This window comes from Dermacentor variabilis, unplaced genomic scaffold (genome assembly GCF_050947875.1).
Source record: "Dermacentor variabilis isolate Ectoservices unplaced genomic scaffold, ASM5094787v1 scaffold_18, whole genome shotgun sequence".
Taxonomy (NCBI): domain Eukaryota; kingdom Metazoa; phylum Arthropoda; class Arachnida; order Ixodida; family Ixodidae; genus Dermacentor; species Dermacentor variabilis.
In genome coordinates this window covers 8471801-8492664 of record NW_027460346.1, presented here as the reverse complement: position 1 = coordinate 8492664, position 20864 = coordinate 8471801, and the positions used below count along the sequence as shown (strand labels likewise).

General features: G+C 47.8%; 1 protein-coding gene across 1 annotated transcript in view; it reads left to right on the top strand.

The window, feature by feature from the left end:
* The window catches only part of LOC142568380 (pituitary homeobox 3-like), a 156526-nt gene that overhangs the window by 37546 nt on the left and 98116 nt on the right, over positions 1-20864 (top strand). The window contains exon 3 of the mRNA XM_075678378.1: positions 19969-19992. Within this exon, the coding sequence (XP_075534493.1) occupies positions 19969-19992 (24 nt within the window). The remainder of the gene's footprint in view (positions 1-19968; positions 19993-20864) is intronic.

Here is a 20864-nt window from a genome sequence, read left to right as displayed (position 1 = left end):
TATATATATATATATATATATATATATACTACTTGTATATTACCTTACAGTTCGCGTGTTGTACACTTGCTTTGGGATCGCTTTATCCAGGGCCGCCCCGTATACAGCCTGCCCGGCAGAAAATAGTAGGCATGCATGCTCAAGTGAAAGCTGCTATGCATGGTCCTGGCGTTTTTCGTTTTTAGTTAGAAAGGTAAACAATAGACGTCGACTACAGGAACTAGGCAACGCCTCATTTTGCTCACGCCCAGCACTCTCCCGCAGAGCCTATAATTTCCTCGCAGCCTATGAACTTTCATAGCCTATTAATTCCCGATTATGCTTTACCCGAATCATCTTACGAGTTGAGTAAACCTGCCCACGAATATTCAGTCAACGAGCGGTCGAGTATATGTACAGTTACGCGGTAACGTTATTCGGCACCCACTAACAAGCGCCCGAATTCGGCCACGCGGACGCCGCACTACTTCCACTTCAGGACCATTGTAGGTGCATTATTATAGCCGTGCTGCATTATTACCGCACGCGGAAAGGCGTCGTACCATGAGCCGACGCGCGAAGACTCATGCTATACGACGCGGCGTCCGGTATACGACGGTACGATGCGTCTCAAAGATAACCGAATGGCGACTGATCGATGCGACCGATAAGGAAACGTGTTATAAGAGGTTTGCGACACGGCTTTCGCTGGATCGAACGCCGAATCGTGCGCCGTACCGTTTCCTCCTCGAAATCTTTCTGTCCCGCTAAATAGAGCAGGTGCGACGCGAAAGACCGTACTACCGTATATACGGCTGATATGCAAACGTATAGCGTGGCTAAAAAGCTGTATGTACGTTTTTTATTCTCGCCATGAGAATGTTGGGTAGCGTCGCGTTTGTGTACAATATGGCCTCCGAGATCACCCCCGCATGCGTGTGGGGTGATCTCGGAGGCCATGGTGCAACACTCGCGGGCGCGCCACCTCCGAAGTGGGACTGCGCGTACACACGCAGCACCGGCTCGCGATAGCTCGGCATGCGCGGCCGAGATTAGGCGCCCGCCGCCTTTATCGCAGCTTGCTATACACACGCTGTGGGCTCAACCCCGGCGGGCGCGCGCTCAGTGCTCGCTTGCCGTGGCGAGATGGAGCTGCGGCCGCTCGCTCGGCGCATTGTTGCAATTAACCCTCGTCATGTTGCTTCTCGCATTTGGCAACACGACATGTGTAAACGGAAAAAAAAATTGCGACCTGCTTCGCCTTACGGCAGATCAACATGCATTGGGACATGCAATGGCGGCATACAGGGAGCAAGACACTTTGTGCCCTGCTCCCTGGTACCCAAAGACTGTCATAAGACGATGCGAGTAGACCCCAACGCTTTCATAATTATAACTGCATGAAATTCTCCACGAGCGTAAACAAAGTCTTTTGGTGCTTAGCGTTACGGCTGTTCGACAGCCTGAACATGCTCGGCTCTAAAATAGATGTGTGCCCTGTTCAGGATGATGTGCTAAGGCGTGGTTGACGTCCACTTCTCGCATTCATGGAAAGAAAATCAAATTACGAGTCAATGCTGCGACGCTTGACGTCGCTCGTCTTCATATCAATAGAAAAGAAGCAGTCACAGTTTCTTGAACAATTTCTCGGGCTCATTTAAATTAACAATCTCTCTTTGCTAGACGGCAAGACTTCGGAAATTTATGCCGTCATGCGCGATCAACGTATGAACATTTCAAATAATAAAATTTCGCGTTTAAAAAGTAAGACCTTCTTGTAACTTCTCAGATGAATAGCAGACACGTATCTGATGATATATCACACATATTTTTAAGCCGACCACCAATACTACTTTTTTGACCTTACTGAACATCAAGCTTTCTCCAAAAATGTATAATTTTACGGTTATTTCTCAGGCCATCCGCTGAGCCTTCTAAGCTTCAAATATTTTTCGGCAAACTCTGTCAACCGGGCAACTATTCTATATTTAAATTGTGGCTTATGGGTTTTCACGCGTTCCGAGAAAAAATTGAAACTTTGCAATTTTACAGGCTTTTGTCGGTGCCAAAAGCACCCAAAGTGTTCATATATTTGACATATCGGCTATTTCGCCACTCACACCACTTCATTGTCTTGCTATACACACAATTTGAACGACTAGATCATACAATGTGCCTTTGAAAAAAACAATGTTGATTGATGCCTTCTGGCTCCCAGCATGGCAAAAACAATAACTTTTAGCCGAAATGCTAGAAAATGTTTGGGAAGAAAAATAAACGGGCAGAATGAGTTTCAAACTTCGACACACACGTGGAAATCTTTTCAACTATATCTGTCACGGTCAAAAAAAAAAACCTGACTCATTTGGCGTGGAATGACCCTCATGCATATATAATGACGCACGTCGAACACTGTCATGGCACAAACGTTGAGCGCCTAATGCGGGACATATTTATTTTTGTACTAAAAAAAGAAAGGATAAGAAAGCAGAGAAAGAAAAAGAATTAGAAAAGGCAAGGGGGCGTGGGCGGGGGTTGTGTTAGAAGAAGGGGCTATGAACGCGGGATGTTTCTCGCTCGAATTGCAAATCTACTGCTGTTGGCGACCTTGGGCAGAATGAAAACGTCGCTTCTTTGTTTTTCTCTCGCTAAAAGGAGGGCATAAGGTGAGGTGAGGCACATATGACCAACCGCTGACGGAAGGCGCGGCTGGAAGTTTTTCTTTGGTATTCCTTTATTTAAAGGCTGCAATGGGAGCCGGCAACGGGCGAACATTTCGTAATCCCTTCTTCGTTGGAGCGATCATCCTTCTTCGCTCAAATTTTGACCGCAAATTTCTCGCACGAGGGAAAAAAGGATTCCTGCAGAACTGCACCAGCAGCCTTATCTGTGCCTTCTGGTCTTCTCTATACGCGCGTATAGGCACAAACGCGCGCTAGCACAAACGCACAACGAACGTACAAGCGTGCACATAAAACGACATCTAAAGTTGTGACGTCTCTACTCCCACATAGCGCCGTGCAGATGAACCTTCTCCCCAGTGGAACCGCGTCGCCGCCAAAAGTACAGCATTGAAACGCAAAAAAAAGAAGAAGAAAAAATCCATTGTCCGTGCCGCGTCGACGCGCACACGATGTCGTACGCGCGCGCTATCGCGTTTGTAGCCCCAAGAGGGCGAGTGAACTTATACGGCGGCACAACGCCTTTGCTTGAAAGTGATAACAACGCTCTCCGTGTGCCGTCTATTATCGGCGCCGCGTCCTAAATCATCACTTTAATTATCCAGCGCGCCGACACCGAGTCCGACCAGCGCGTTCCTTGCTCCCTGTTGGCGAACCTATGAGCGCTGTGTGTATAGTGTTTGTACTTTTAAATGTATCTCCACGCTTCACTGTACCGTTGCTGCGCTCGCCATCCTTTCTGTGTCTTTTCTTGGCAATATCTCCTCCTCAGGCAGTCACGATAATAATAATAAAGAATTAACTGTGGCAGCGCCTGCCTCCGTGGCCCCAATTTTTGACCGCGCGGGGAACATTACAGGCGCGTTAACTGTGCGCACCCCCCCCCCCCCCCCCTCAGCCTCCCCGGCGCCTCCACTGAACCGAGAACACGGTCTTCTATTATTTGATCGCTTGGCGAGCAGAGAAGACGCGTTATTTTTGCATCCGTACGCGTTGCTCTTCTCTGGTTTTTGTCCTTTCGGGGTGCACGCGGGTAACGGGTGCCGAGGCGCCAGACACCGCAGCGCGCGGCCCCGTCCACAGACCACCCACCTTTTGCTGCGCTGCGTGCGTGTCGCATGCCACCCGAGTTCGTCCCCTCGTTTGCCTGTCAACTCGGGGGAGGCGAGCAGTACTGCGGCGTGTTCAACGAACCCCGAAACACAAGCAACGCTCAGCGACACCGTTGATCCTGGCGGTGCCTCTTTCCCGGCGTCCCATGGGAAGGTCAGCAGGCGGGACAAGCCGTCCCTCTCCCCTGGGAGGAAGCAGGGGCCGCCGGTGTCAAGCGCGATCAGGTCGGCCAGGCTTGAGAGCGCGTGTGCAGGGGGGGAGGGGGGGAGGGGGGAGGGACCCTGCTAAACTCATCAGCGCGCAACGACGTGTCGGGTTTCGCCGAGCAAGCGGCCCACCGACGGAACGCTCCTTGACGCGCGCCCGTCTCGCAATCTCCGCGGACCGTCCGCGTGTGCTCGCAGACGAAGGCTTCTTTGTTTTTTCCCGCGCATGTCTCGTCCCTGATACACAAGCCTGAACGCATTGAAAACTCTGCTGCATGCTTCGCCAGTGGCCCTTATAACTTCCGATGTAATATACTTATCTTTGAGTGTGGGATAAACATAAAAAGCTATCAGGCAACGAAAATTTTTAAAAAATGCTCCGAGTTCCTTTTTCTTTCTTTTTTTCGCTAATAATAATAATATCGGTATTGATAAAAGTTCCTACATTTCATGACGACGTGACAAACATGCACGTCCCATTAATGATCAGGCTAGAAAGGTTTGTAAGTTGGCGCACTCATTCTTGTTATCTTCCTTTTACGATTCGCGAGTGCAACAGTTTGGACGCGAAAGCCGTCGATGTTCCTGCAAATACCTAATCCTTGCAAGATATATACGCCTCACGTGAATGTTCATCTTATCACTGTGCCTGTTTTTTCCCCTGTTTTCATTTTTGTCGCTGTTTCGAGTCCCCTGCAATAATGTCCACCAAGGCGATGTAGGGTATTGAATAAATAAATAAATAAATAAATAAATAAATAAATAAATAAATAAATAAATAAATAAATAAATAAATGATGTAATTTGCCATTCATAATTGTTGCGCGTGTAGATATCTACTCTCCTTTCAATGAGTCAATTGAAGCTCCTGTTTCCTGCCTGCAGGAGAAGCCGGACATACTTTATCCGGGAAAGGGGCTGCGGAGTTGATTGATTGTCGTACGAATTGCCTTCGTCGTTTCGGATGTTATGTAATAGCGCATTTGCAAGGAGTATGAGAAATGCCGTGGCGAAGGAATTCGAGTCAAGTCGGGCAGTGCGGACTATATACGACGTGAGCCGTTCCACTCTCCTCATAATGCAACCTCGGCGGCCTGTGAATCGAACCCATGACCTTGCGCGTTCATGCCGTTGCCAACGGCTTCGAGTGAGAAGTCGTTGAGTTGAAAATCAACTGCGCGCTACGGTTTACAAGCATTGAAACATTCGGAAGGATATATTTAACCTCCAGTTGAAGTGGATACAAAGACAGTGTCTTCGTGAGCGAGATGGGGGTGACAGTGGGACTGAGTCACGTACTGCGTACCGCACTCTTATCACGTCACGCCTCGCGTGAGGCGAGTAGGATGAGCGTCGCACTGCTTACATCTTTTTTTTTTTACTGCACTGTCGTTTGGGATCGGCCCATGTCTTGACGTATGATGACGTGTTAATTATTTGAATAATTTCTGGGGTTTTACATGCGAGAGCTATATACGATCCGATTATGAAGCACGCCGTATAGGGAGGGAAGAGCGTCCGTGGTGCAAAAATGGTTAATGTATCGTCGGACAGCGGATGGATATATATATATATATATATACATATATATATATATATGCGTGTGTGTGTGTGTGTGTGTGTGTGTGCGTGTGTAGCGCAAGTATTGACCAAAATTTTTAGACTACACAATCTTCGGTATTAGCCCACGAAAGAAGCTAGAAACATACTCGAAAGTGGTGTTAACTAGCCGAGAAAGACATTGTCTTTAAAAAGTGGTCATTTCATTGCACTAAGGTGCACGAACAAAAGAAGCAAAAGCACACTAGTACGGTTTCTACTGTCTAGATGGGTCAACGGAAATCACTGGCATCCTGAACAACTCAACGTAGTTCAATTCACGTACCGAATCTCTATAGGCTCCCTCGCCTGTGACAGTTAGAGCTTGTCACGACGGAGTTTGACCCCGCCGGGGTGGCTGCTTAGTGGATATGGCGGGGTGTGCTGCCAAGCACGAGGTCGTGGGATCGAATCCCGGTCGCGGTTGCCGCATTTCGAAAGTTAAACCGGAGTTCCCCATGTGCTACGGCGTGCCTCATAAATAGATTGTAGTTTTGGAGCGTAAAACTTCACATTTAATTATTTAATTAACCATTAGAGAAGAGAAGAATGTGCGACGCTTCTACACGTAAACTACAACATATACTCCTGCGTATTCTCTATAACGCAAAAGAGTACTGAATTAGGCCGGGTGGTACACTCCAGAGATCAAACGTATGCGGTCCAGGGACTCTGCGAAAAAGAAGTAAAAAACGAACATCTTCAATTTCTTCGCAGGTAACCTGAAACTGAAGACTACAGTTAGGATTTCGCATTGCAAACATCGCAGTACATTGGTCAGTTTCTAGGTCGTCTGTCTGAATTTTCCAGCATATTTTCTTTCCTTTATTTATTTATTTTTTTTGCAGGACTCATGGTGAGTCTAGTTTTAATCCCACGTCTACATTATGGAGCTCGAAGGAAGAATCAGGACGAACACGAGCGTATACAAGCACACCGCTAAATTCTCATCTTCGTCCTTTATCTTTATTCTTTTTTTGTGCGTGGTGTGTGTGCTATTTCCTTCAAGTTCGCCAGCGCAGCGCATTCAACAGCCATGACACTTACTTCTGCCAACAGAGATTCCGTGGCATGTAATGGAGATCAGTGAAGAAGTGCGCTGGAGGACGGCCAGAGGGAGCGAACGGAATTTTACGGCGGCGTCGACTGTTAAGGGCTCATTGTTCGCTGCGTGCGTCCTCCGTGCGTCCGCTCTTCGCTCAGCGCAGACGGTGATTTTCAAATAATTCGTCCAGGCAGGCCAATAGAGGTAACGAGTCCAAACAATGCGAATACTAAGCAGCGAATGCGTCGATGATGTTGAATAATGAAAAAAAAAAAAAAACTCGTCTTAAAAGTTTGACGACTGTAATAAACAAAGTTGCAAGGAACCTTGCCAGAAACACGTAGACGCAGTTCGGGTGAACGTAACGTTCAGCAACACACCTCACCCCGGGCTTCACCGGAGCGCCGGCTTACGAAGCGTTTACAATCCTCCTGGACACGGGAGTATAGATACCGAGGTAAAATGTTTGTATAAAATTTATTTATCAAGGTTTGCACTGGAGCCTTGGTAAAGCGGGCAGCCCCAGCAGAAAGCTGATCTCCCAATCTTGGACGTTGTGATAATAAGCCACGGGGCACGCCGTGAGCGGAAGGTTCGGGAATTATTTTGACCACCTGGGATTATCTAACGCACAGCACCGGCGCACGAGCGTCTTTGCATTCCAGTGCCATCAAAGTGCGGGCGCCGCGGCAGGAAATATATATATATATATATATATATATATATATATATATATATATATATATATATATATATATATATATATATATATAGCCATCACGGCGGGTGCCTCACTTCTGTACTGCCCTTACGGGGGTGAGAAGCCGTATGCGAAAGTGCCAGGCGTGCATATCCTGGTTTGATACGACCGATACGACGATATATAAAGCACAATATTTTTACGTGCTATAGTGACGGTGCAGAACGAGACCGCTCCAGATCATTAATCAAACTCTTTATTTAACGAACTTGGGCCCGGAAAAACAAGTAACACTCAAAGCACAGCGATAACGGCGAGAGCAGTTGTCGGTCGTCGAAATCCGATCTTATGGGTCAAGGCCGTCCACTGTCTGTGTAAGTATCGCAGTATATTCCAGAATAAATGATCGCGTTCCCTTACTTTCGAGAATGTACTATAACATTCGCGTCGCAAGCACAACCTCATTAGGCAAGACTCCTTCGCAAGAGAATGTCTGCGACCCCCAACCGGCGACAACATTCAAGAATTTTCGGATACAGTATATGGGCGGCGTCTAGGTAGCCTCCATGATGTAGCGCCTGTTGCGCCGAACGACAAATTGGTAACAGTGACAATCCGGACAAAATAAAAATAATAAGGTGACCGTCATTAAGCAAAACAATATAAGCGTACTGATATGATGAGTACGAAGATAAGGGTGTTCACATCCCACTGGCACCCGCCGTGGTTGCTTAGTGGCTATGGTGTTTGGCTGCTGAGCACGAGGTCGCGGGATCGAATCCCGGCCACGGCGGCCGCATTTCGATGGGGACGAAATGCGAAAACACCCGTGCGCTTAGATTTAGGTGCACGGTAAAGAACCCCAAGTGGTCCAAATTTCCGGAGTCCCCCACTACGGCGTGCCTCATAATCAAATCGTGGTTTTGGCACGTAAAACCCCACAATTGAATTGAATCCCACTGGCATCGTTGTCGAGTGTCTACATGTGCCGTTTGCTCAGTCTATCTAATTAGGCAGATAGCCTTGGCAACTCTGATGCGGCACCGAATGTGTGTCGTGCGAAAATCGAAAGAGACACGAGCGAAAGCCGACGAATACTGCAAGTCCGCGCGTCGGGACCATTTTTTGGAGTACACAAGCACCACGTGGCGTGAGGCGGGCGGCCGATAAGGCGGCTTTTATCTGCGTGTCGTAAAAGTGACACGCCAAAAGGACACTGACAAAGCACACAACTCACAGCGACGCGAGTCGACAGCCACCTCCCGCGGCGGCATTCCGGACTTGTCTCGCACGGGACCCAGTTCTCGGAAGGGGACGCTAATTGCACCGGCCTATTTGGTCGACCGCGCGACGCTCGCCCGCTGGAACGGGCACTTCGTTTAACGAGTGTGAATATCCCCCCCTTCGCCCAACTTACAACATTTTCTTTTTCTTTTTTTCTAGTCCGCAGACAGTCGTCTAATGGCAACTCAAACAACTATATAGACGCTCGTCTTACTCTTTCTTTGCCTCGAACACCCTCTCGACTTCCGCTGAAAAAAAAAAGAAAGAAACGAATGTTACGGGGCACGAATGTATGTATACTACGGACAGCGAACTGCTTCCGAGGCCATTGCTCTTGCCGCAAAAGTGTTTTTGCGCAAATTGTAATTGCGAAAGAAAAACCGCAAGCTTTCTTTTATTTCAGTCTCTCAGCCCCTCTAGTCCACTTGAGCGACAGGGTTCAAAATGAAACCACTCGCGAACGTGTTGACGTTGTGCCTCAGGTACAGAGCCTGGTAGGTGGACTCCCCGGCCCGCTGCCATGTTGCTGAAGTATTGATATCGTTGCATGTTTTACGTAGTCACATTTTGATTTGCAGAGCCCTCTTTGAACAGTGGTGTTCACCCTACAGCGGCGACTGAAATAGGCAGCCCGCGTCTCGTCACTTTTACAGCGAAAGCTGTATATGACTAACCTTCCGTAGTTTTTTCGGCGTCTGGCAAAAGAAACGGACTTGGCGATTTCCAACAAACCGATACGCAATGGGTTTCACTGTTTGCTTTGCGTGTGATCACGTACGGGTGCAGTGCGGCGGGGCAGATGTCAAAATGCGGAACAGATTAGAACGCTCGCCGTGAACAATAGCCTGACGTCAAGGTTATCGCAGTATATAAACAGGAGAGGTATCGGCGCTAAAAACCGCTGCGTTATCGTTGGTGTGAACACGTGTAGTTCGTACACCCGGAGAACAACATGTGTACGAGGAGCGCCAGAGGGAACAGCAACGAGAATGTAAACGGCGCCGGCGCGAAACGACCACCGACGAAGAACGTTCCCGTGATGCTGAACGAAAACGACAATCGCGAGCCCGGGCAACCATCCCACTCTGTGAAGATGGAATGGCAGCGAAAGCACTTTGGCTTTTCGTTTGAGAGCTTTGACTGTCGTCAGCTCTCGCTGCCATTCCATCTTCACAGAATGGAATGGTTGTAATCTTTTTTTTTAAGACCCCGTACGTTTGGGACCCCGCCACCGTGGGAGGCCAGAAGTTTGGTTTGTTCATATGCAGTGAGTGTGAAAGCACTGTAATCTCACTTTAGTGTCACTATAACGTCTTGGCACGTGACCAATGGGTCAAATGAATTTAGCTTCCCCGCGTCCAGAAAGAAGGAAAGAAAGAGAGAAAGAACTGGGAGACAGTACAAATCAGTCTGGCATGAATGCCTATGATTGTGCTTTTGAAGGCCGTACATGACGCATATACCTGTAGAAGCGAAATCATGCTGCACGCTGGCTTCGTGCTGAGGCTACCTTAGTAGTGCCAGGACTGGGTGATGAAATTCGCTGAGGCAGTAGCAACTCAACGTGGTCAGTCTGAAACTTGAAGTTGGTCTTTGAGGCCGAGGTTATGATTAGAGGCGCACAGAAGAAATAGCAGACAGCCTCACGTGACGGCCCCTACTAGATGGCTCTTATATTTTGTGTTTTGAAGCGCGCGACTGTTTGATCACAACAACAACGAACGATGACTTCGTTACCACCATGCTTATAAGCCGACACTTTAACGACCGTAGATAAGCGAGAGTTGCTGAAAGGTGTGCACGCATTGTTTAAACACGGCGTCATGAAATGTCGCCACCAGCGTTGCTTCAATGCTATAGAGTGTGCGCCTTGCGTCCGGTACAGCGTCTTATGTCTCCGCTTTGCTAACGCTCCGTACTGCTTCGCGCGGCCGTATGCTCCGATTCGGCAAAGAAAAAATATTTAAATCGAAGTGGTTACACCTCCCAAAGCGACTCACCATACGGGGTTCGTTGACGTACCTGCGCCTGAATCTAAGCACACGAGCGCCTTTTTTTTCTATATATATTTTTTTTGCACACCGCCTCTACCGCACTGCGGCTGATGAGCCCGCGGAGTCGCAGCTGCAGCAGGGAGTCATAGCCATGTACTGCGACACCACGGTGGCAGCTGCTGGCGTATATAGATGTTTCTGCAACGACTGGAATAAATCACTTCTGGGACCAATGACAAATAATTATTACGTACGAAAAGCTCTGTGATTTTGGCCCTATAAGTAGTACACCCTTATCTGAGAGAAATACCGTGCAAAAGAAGAATCGGCCAACGCGTCTAATCCTCGTTGCCAACAGCGCCACATTTACAGGATGCACGTTCAGGCATTGCTGCAATGTAGAGTCAGGCCAGTGCCTATACCATAGAGGTAAAAACTGTGGCATCGGCGGGCCACGGGCGGTGCTGGCTCGTTGCAAAAATTATGGGTCGTTGTTTCCCGCTACATTACTTACTTTGGCAGAGCACTGGTATCATCACCTCCCACAAAAGTTGACAACACATTCAGACTTCATCCTTTAAGCGCCGGCACAAATATACACGTTGACGAGGATTTGTACGGAAAATTGGGTCATACTAAATGTGTATGGAGTGCGAAGAAACGCGCTTACTTTGCTACACTGTAAGGTAATGCTTACCCGCTACAACGACAAGCTAATGCTTAATCTCGAGCGTGTCTTAATCTTGAGCGCTAATCCCGAACACACACGCGCGCGTGCGCGCCTGCCAGCTAGTGAAGCCAAATAAAAAGTGTGAAGTAAAAAAAAAAATTGGAGTATTACAAAGAACATTGGGTATGATGGTAATGATAAACAAACCGCTGAACACTATCTCACTAAAAAAACAAAACAAAGAAACAGCATCCACTAAGAGAAGGTTACGATTCTTCCTGGGACTAAGGCTATATGATTATACTCCTCAAATGCAGGAATTTTCTGTTTATGCATGCCGATCCAGATTTGGGCTATTTCACTGGTCACATTACACCTGTCCTGTCGTCGCAGTTTCGCGCGCGTAAACCGCTGAAATGGGGACACCATCAGGGCGCCCTCTTAACGGGATAGACGCCTTCTAAATGCGATGCCGAAAGAGATGGAGGGGGAGCAAAGTGGAACAAACTGCGTCCTCTTCTCGGAGAGATGAAGACAACGTCGGTCGTCGAATCTTAATAGCGTCGCTCTCCAATCTTCTCGATGGTAATTTGTTAGGGGAGTCCCGTGGCGATTCGTGGCAGGGGGCCCCCCTTTCTTTTTATTTTTCTTTCAGTGTATTTTCTCCCCTCCGGGAATCAAAGAAGGAAAGGTCTGTCGGGCCGACTTCAATTGTCTCGCCGCTTCCGTGCGCGAGAGGTGACGCTTACGACGACGCTTCGTCGCTCGGCAAACGGTTCTTATTCTCCCCTTTCGCACTAGCAACACCTCGCGCGCGCAGCAGCTAAAAAGAACGGCCCCGTGCAGTAGATCCGCGCTTTTTGTTGCGTGCAGTACTGCTGAAGTGATGGAGGCATTTTATCCCGGAAGACGTGCGCCTTATAAGGCAACGTTTCTTTGTTCGTTCCGAATCGGGCAGCACACGGCGATAGTCGAATTGCAATGTACGGCCATTGAGCCTCTCTTGAGAATGCCCCGTGGACGACGGGAACAAAGGACTCGGACGTCGCATTAAGGAAGTGATTCTTTCGAGTGTATTTATGCGCTCGTAGCTCGCGCTGCAGGTTGCATGTATAGGGAAGTGTGTCCTGTTAGTACTATTGAGCTATTGTTCTTTCAGAGCCTAAACGAACAAACAAAAATGTGAGGACAAAAAAATGAAGAAAACGAAAAAAAGTCCAGCCAACCAAACGAACCTGTGCGTGGACATAACTTGCCATCACGTTGGCTTCGTACAAGCCAAAATATATCCCGCTATACCCGACTTGTTATTGCACGCTGGGCTCATTGGTAAGCAAGGCAAAAGAACGGTCTCTGGACAATTGTTGTTTTGGCGACTCAAAGTACGCTTTTGCAGTATGAACTGAGTGCACGCATTCGAAAAAGCTCGCACGAACATGGCAGGTACCGTCTGGCACAACCGAGTATTTCATTCACCGCCTCGATACCCCCGACTCTTCCTTCCGAATGCCCCAGCTGTAAAAAAAAAAAATCGGGGGTAGGACGACCAATTACACGGGTATCATAAATTCCGCATCGTGCAGCTTGTGTAGCGGCCTCGAGTCCACGGACTATGGCCAATGCTGACCAGCTGTATATCCCCGCGCCACAGCGTGTCGCACAGCGCTCGAATTTGGTACCGCTGCGCAGAACTCCGCGACGACTCCACGTCCGCCACTCGCCGGCATCGCCGCGCCCCTGCTCTCCCGCCGCAGAGCGCCATTTAAAGCGGCGCCGTCGCCTCGCGCATGCTACAGGAGAGAAAGGCGCGCGCGCGCGAAATGGAGATGAGAATCGTAGCAGCAGCTCGACCCCTTCTCCGCGTTCTCGCACGCACACACCAGGAGGGCGCCCAATAAAGCCGAGCCGCACCACCATCCCCCCCCCCCCCCCCCCCTTCGACACCCGGGGCCGAGTCCGGGCGCTAGCACCGCACGACACGCGGGCGCAGTCGATACGATGGGCCCCTCTATACTATACAGTGCCCCCCCCCCCCCCACCCCCCTGGCAGTGCAACGCCGGCTCCCAGTTTGCGTCGTCTCCTGCCTCAATCACTCCCTTCCCAAACTTCCTATACCCTCGCTGCCACCGACCCTTGCGCGGCTTTTATTAAAAGGAGCCACTGCTGCTGTCTCCTTCCTCGCTGCTCCAGCGACGCGTCCTGTTTTGACGCGAGGACGCTGTTGCCGAGGTAGAGACGCGCGTTGTATCAGCGCTGCCCGAACAATGAGTGTGAGCGACCCAATGGCGCACTTGGAGGGCTGGTGGATATATAGCAGGCAGCTTTAGCAGGATACGACAGGTAGCACCTCCCCCCCCCCCCCTCCCCCGGATCGCTCTCGCCACCTGCGGTTTCGTACTGCCGAGCTTGCCTTTTTATTCCGTGTTAGAAGCCCTCTCAATGAGACCAGCTGCAGTGGCGGCTCAGTGGATATGGCGTTCTGTTTCTGAGCGCGATATCACGGGTTCGATTATCGGACTCGACAACCGCATTCCTGTAGGACTGGAATGCCAGAATGCAAGAAAGCACTAACGTACCCAGTGTTGCATGGATGATAAAGAACCGTAGGTGATGAAAATGAATCCGGATGCCTTCGTGGTATACCGAATCTCTCATACTGCGTGTGTTCCTTTGGGACCGTAAACCCTGTTCGTTCACATTCTGCAACGAGTTCTGGTATAAAGATGATCAGCCGGCGATCAAAATGGTTTCACCAGCTGGCAGCAGCAATGTCTCAATAAGGGTGATGGATGAGAAAGTTGACGATCGTTTCGTCAACTTGTAGACGAGTGTGTATACCTACGACAGTACCTTAGCCAACGCGCTGCGTTTCTTCATTGCAGATCGGGCTCTTTGATTGTCGAGGTATTCACGAACCGTGCAACAACTCTGCTGATGTTTATACTAATGCCACGTTACACGGAAAGCTATATTGCGGCGACGTTATAGTGTATCGCATATATTAAGTAACAGGGTTACCTTTTCTTATTTCGTCATCATCAGCCCATTTTTAAGTCCATTGAAGGACGAAGGCGTTGACAAATTTCCTAATTTCATCACCCCCACCTAGTTTTCTGCCGTCCTCGACTGTGCTTCCCTTCCCTTAGCACTCATCCTGTAACTCTAATGGTCCACCGGTTATCTACCTTAGGTATTACATGGCCTGCCCAGCTCCATTTTTTTCTCTTAATGCCAACTAGTATCGGATATCTCCGTTTGCTCTCTGGTCAACACCACTCTCTTTCTGTCTCTTAACGTTGCCCTTAACATTTTTCCTTCCATCGTTCCTTGTGCGGTCCTTAACTTGTTCTCAAGCTTCTTTGTTAACCTCCAATGGACTTTCTGTTCTTCTCTTAACCTTTTTCCCTACTCTTTCCCCATTCCCCCAGTGTAGGGTAGCCAACCGGGCTCAGTTCTTGTTAACCTCCCTGCCTCCCTCATTCTCTCTCTCTCTCCGAGTTTCTGCCTCATATATTAGCACCGGTAGAGTGCAATGATTGTACACTTTTCTTTTCAACAACAGTGGTAAGCTGCCAGTCAAGATTTGGTAATGTCTGCCGTACAGTGGCGTAGCCAGAAATTTTGTTTGGGGGAGGGGGCTCACGTTGCACCTCTGCCTCCTCCGTATAGCATTTGTCGAGGGATCAAATACATGAATAATAACTGCACTACCATTGCGAAAGTTCTTGCAAACGAATTCTTTAACGCTACGCACTGTCAAAACAAGTAAAATATGTATTTTTTTTAGAAAAGAATATACTCGTATGGTCCCAAAAATTGTGCCCAATGTAACTGATATCAATGCTTCCATGATTTTGTCTATTTAATAAGTAAAGAAAATATCACACGAAGTTTAGAACTGTATCAGTTCAAAACCAGCAAAGCAGCGCACGCCGCTGATATGAAAAACGTAAAGGCCATGAAATGAACAAGTTGAGGACAAATGTTTTCATGAAACTTAGTCAGTCAAGAACCTTGTTTACATGTTTGTACATATACAACGGCCAGGGAAAAATCTCAATGACGCTGTCATTGGTTCTAATGTATTGCACATGAGCAGCTCTCACCGGTCGTGTATTGTGAGCAATTGCGCCGAAATTATAGTCGCAACAGAGAGCACACATAAAAAGCAGGAGTTCTTCAAAACATGCGCGGGCGAGTCAAATGAAAGTGAGCCAATGCGAATATATGACAAACGGGGTGCTTTATTTATAAGTAGTCTCCATGGGCATTTACACATTTGTCCCACTGACTAACGGGTCGCGTGATTCGCGTCTCATAAAACTCCTTGGGTTGCTGCTTCACAAAGTCTGCAAATGACTCTTTCACGTCAACGTCCGACATGAATCTGGTTCCCTTTAGCTGTTTTTTTCAATTGCCCCAAAATGAGGAAGTCGCAAGGTAACAGGTATGTGCTGTATGGTGGATGTAGCAGCGTCTCCCACTTTGAACTTTGCCAGTTTTGTATTAAACACATCAGAGACATAGGGACGGGCACTGTCATGGAGCAAGATGACACCATTCCTGAATTTTCCAGGTCGTTTGTTTTTGATTGTGACACGCAGCCGATCCGGCGTTTCACAATATCGGGAACGATTGATAGTCGCTCCAGGTTTAGCAAATTCCATCAGTAATAGCCCCTGACGATAAAAAAAAAGTCAACAACACCTTTCCGGCGGAAATGACGGCCTTTGCTTTCTTTGAGGGTGGTGAATTCGAAAGTTTCCACTGTAAGATTTGCCGTCGTGTTTGAAGCTCAAGTAGTGGCACCATAATTCGTTCCCGGTCACAATCGCAGACAAGAAGTCGTCACCCTCACTGTGATACCGGATAAAATGAGTCAAGGCAGCGCCGAACTTCTCCGTCTTATGGCGGTGGTTCAAAATCTTGGACAACCATTGCGCACGCAAGAGCCGGTAACCGAGATGTTCATGAATTGTGGTGTGAACCGAACCGTGACTGATGTTCACGCGCTCAGCCAATTCATCGATGTTTTATCCTCCGTTCTTGTCTAATCAGCTCATCAACCTTTGCAATTGCGTTGGGGGTGATTGCACGGTGGCTTTGGCCCGGTCTTGGATCGTCTTTGCAACTTTCACGTCCTTATTTGAACCGTTTGCTCCAACGCTTCACAGTGGCCAACGAAATGCAATGTTCAACGTACACGGCAGCCATTCGGCGACTAATTTCTTTTTAGGAAACACCTTCAGCTGTCAAAAACCTAACGACACCACGCTGTTCAACTTTTGGAGTGTCCATTTTGTCACGCAACTATGTTCAACCCAGTGAATGAGCATTAGAGAACCTTTATTCTCACATCTGCGTGTCACTTTTATAAATGAGAGATGCCTGTGTGCTACGCGCATGCCTCGCAGATAATGAACCGAACCATTATTGCGCAGGGTTGGTCGGCTCACTTTCATTTGACTCGCCCTCGTGCATTATAAATGCGAAGATACAATGGAAAATATAAATGCGAAGATACAGCTTGATAAAGGGCAAAAAAGTGTCACTGCAAACAAAGTTCATTCCACATATACACAAAACCTCGCAATAAGATATTTAAGTATACATATAAATCTCCAATAAATATATGTATCTAAGAAAAAGTCACGGTATATAATGCGTCAAACAAGGCAAATGAACATGTTGCGCAATCACAGATTCACAGATCACACAATCCGAAGGCCCGCCCATGCTCCCCCAACTCCCCTCCCCCCCCCCTATGTATCGCGCGCGACGGAAGGCGGCGCGCTTCCTCCCCGCTTTTGTCTCTTGCCACACAAGACTGAGACACTATCGTCGGCTCACCCATGCCAACCCCCCCTTTTCACTGGCACATACAGCATGCGACGCGCGGTCACGATGTTATCGCCCTTGGACTTTACACGGAACATTAGGGCGACGGCGACGGTAGGAATGCGCCTGGAGTGTCCGTAATTGCTATCGCAATAATATAAGAATAGCCCGCAACCGAAGCATTTCGTGGCCCATTATTTTCCACAAAAGAAGAAATAACAAAATCGAACTTTCACCATGCGACAATTCGCTGCGCTGCAACGTATTTTTTTTTCTTTTGTGGGGCGCGGGCACCGAAGTGAAGAAACGCAAAATAAATCATCTTGGTCACAATCGAATGCCTACTTTGGACACCTAATGTGGCTACCGAAGGCATATCGAAGAAAACGTGAGACGCTTGGTCCACCGAGAACCATACGCATACTGCTCGCTATCCTACCTCGGCGAGACAAGACTTTCCGGAGAGCTTGCGCTCAAGCGAACGCGTTGCAATCGGTCGAGTCACCACAGTGATGGCGGCGAGCGACTATTGTTTCTTTTTCTCGTCTACTAGCCAGAAGGCATCCAAAACTCTGCCAGGCGAAAATTTAAAAGAAATTAAATTATGGGGTTTTACGTGCCAAAGCCAATTTCTGAGGCACGCCGTAATGGAGGACTACGGAAATTTTGACCACCTGGGGTTCTTTAACGTGCACCTAAATCTAAGTACACGTGGGTTTTCGCATTTTGCCCCCATCGAAATGCGGCCGCCGTGGCCGGGATTCGATCCCGCGACCTCGTGTTCAGCAGCCCAACACCATAGCCACTGAGCAACCGCGGCGGGTGCCAGGCGAAAATCTACTCGGCCAGAGAAAAACGAACGCGTGCCCAAGTACGCAGCGCGATGGTCGGGGCAACACGAGAAAAACGCCTGCGCTCTGGCTGGCTCTGGCAGCCCGTGGGTAGCGAGAACAAGAAAATTTAAGATGCTCAATGTGGTCCTCGCGAATAAAATTACAAGTAGAAAAATAAATAAGAACGTAGTTTCCTTTGCTGGCTTTAGTGTCTTGACATGGATGCTTTGGCGCAGATGAAAAAAAAATGTTGGTTGTTTTCTTTTTTTGTGTGTGTGTGACATGACGGCACAAATGAACCACCATAACGCTTCGTCTCATAGGGCATCGCTTCCTGCTTTGTCAACTTGTCTGATAGTGTGTTGATTGGCTTGTCTCTTAGTATGTTCCAATGTACGACTTCAGAAAAGTCAATACACCTTTGGCGTCAAATGTTTATAACAACATTGAACCCACAACGTTCCGGAATTGAAAATCTAAAGCACGACTTTACAAATGTCAGTGCACTTTTCGCAACAAAAGTTTATGAGTATTTTATATCCACAAAGTTTCTTAATTGAAATCTATACGCTCCGTAGATTCCACGGCCTCCGCGAGATGCCACGACGAGCCCGCTCGCCATCAAAACGCCCTTGAAACTTTGTGCTCGGATGCGGCTCCTTGCGTTATGTGACTCGCGGTGCATGGGCGTTGCCGCGAAATCTAGCCCGAGTTCGCATTGTACGCGCTAAGATGTATTTTCGAGCGTGAAAAAGACGTTTTAGACAAAATCCAGACTGATTTCTGGCGCGGGGGGTTGTTTTGGTCGGTGGTGCAAGGAGAACACGAAAAAAATTCGGGGAGGGGGGGGCTGAAGCCCCATAAGCCTCCCCCCCCCCCTGGCTACGCCCCTGCTGCCGTATGCACTCCAACCCATTTTTATTCTTGTATAAATTTCTTTCTCATGATCAGGGTCTCCTGTGAGCAACTGGCCTAGATAACCGTACTCCTCTACAGATTAGAGACTGACTCGCGATCCGGAATTCTTGTTCATATATGTGTACAGCAAATACTTATTTCACTGTAGGCTAAATCGCTGTCGAACATTTACCTTATTTCACGATCTATCTATCTATCTATCTATCTATCTATCTATCTATCTATCTATCTATCTATCTATCTATCTATCTATCTATCTATCTATCTATCTATCTATCTATCTATCTATCTATCTATCTATCTATCTATCTATCTATCTATCTATCTATCTATCTATCTATCTATCTATCTATCTATCTATCTATCTATCTATCTATCTATCTATCTATCGTCACGCAGCCGGCCCGAGTATAGTATCTACCACTTGTGGATGCAGCGAGGTAGTCTTACCACGATACAGAAATAACAATCTAGATAAAGACGTCAGAGTTGACCATGCTGAATGCACAAGCGAGCTGGTCGGTATGTCCTAAGCGCGACCGTCAAAAAACCGATCCACGTCAGTTATTTTCGAACTCGCCGTGGTGGCTTAGCGGCTGTGGTGTTGCGCTGCTAATCACGAGGTCGCCGGATCGAATCCCTGCCGCCGCGGCTGCATTTCGATGGGGGCGAAATGAAAAAAAACGCCGGTATCCCGTGGATTGGGGGCACGTTATTGATCCCCAGGCGGTCAAAATTAATCTGCAGTCCCCCATACGGCGTGCCTCATAATCAAATCGTGGTTTTGGCTCGTAAAACCCCCGAAATTCAATTCGGTTATTTTCGTCTCCACGTTTGCCGATGGGTGTGACACATGCCTGGCTTATTCTTGGAAGCTAAATTTTGGAAGTGCAGGTTTGGCGGCCAAGTACGCAACGGTGCCACACGTCGGGTTTGTTGGTGTTCAAACACCTAGGAGGTGTTGTGGATGAAGTTTTTCTATTTCCCTTCGCATTTACAATGACGGTCAGATATTAAACCTTCCTTCCCCAACCTCATTGTTATTTATTCGCAAAAAAGATGCTGCCTTATAGGATTGTAACGTTGTTGTTTTTTCTGCTATTTCAGACGCATACGACCGGAAAAGCCCATGTGAGTATTCAAATCGTTGCTCCTATTGGTGTCGTGCACATTTACGGGGCGAAAATGCCGAACTGAATGTACGGGCGTACGGCTCACGTAATTAATGACAAGATACACTTCTTAAGTGCTGTTTTAGGGTTCTAACATAGCTGCCCTAATGAAAAAAAAAACCGGATTCCACGTAACTCCTATATCCAATAACATCATATAACATGTGGGAAAAACGGGTTTTTGAATGGGGTCCTATATGTTTCATATCAGATTATCGGATATGGGAGCTATGTAGGGCATATGGATTTTTCAATGGAGTGTGTTCTGTGTTATTAAAGGATGAACAAATATCGCCAGTATTCTTGAAGGCACCTCGTAATGAACTTTCACATGGCCTATATGAACGCGGTTAAAATTAAATCTATGGTTTCTTCTAACGCTTAGATATCCCTGCAGCTAAATGTCTTACTGCAGCAACTCGATGTCTTAATTTCAGCGCCAAATACAGGTCGCGGAACTGTTAAAAAAATGAACAAGAACTATATAGTCAAACCCGATCATGTAACGAGCCAAGGGACAGCGAATTATGTTCTATATCGAACAAAAGGAAATTAAATTCCGGGGCTTTGCATGCTGAAATTATGATTATGAGGCACGCCATATGATCAGAAGGACTCCGGAATAATTTTGACTGCCTGCGGTTCTTTAACCTGAAGTGTTTCAAGCGTTTCTTGCATTTCACCCCCCTCGAAATGTGGCTGACGCGGTACAGAATCACACCCGCGACCTCGTGATTATGGTAGCGTAATGTCATAGCCACTAAGCCACCGCAGCGGGCCTACATTGGACACGGAAGACTGATGAGCCAGATTAATGCAAAATAAGCTCCT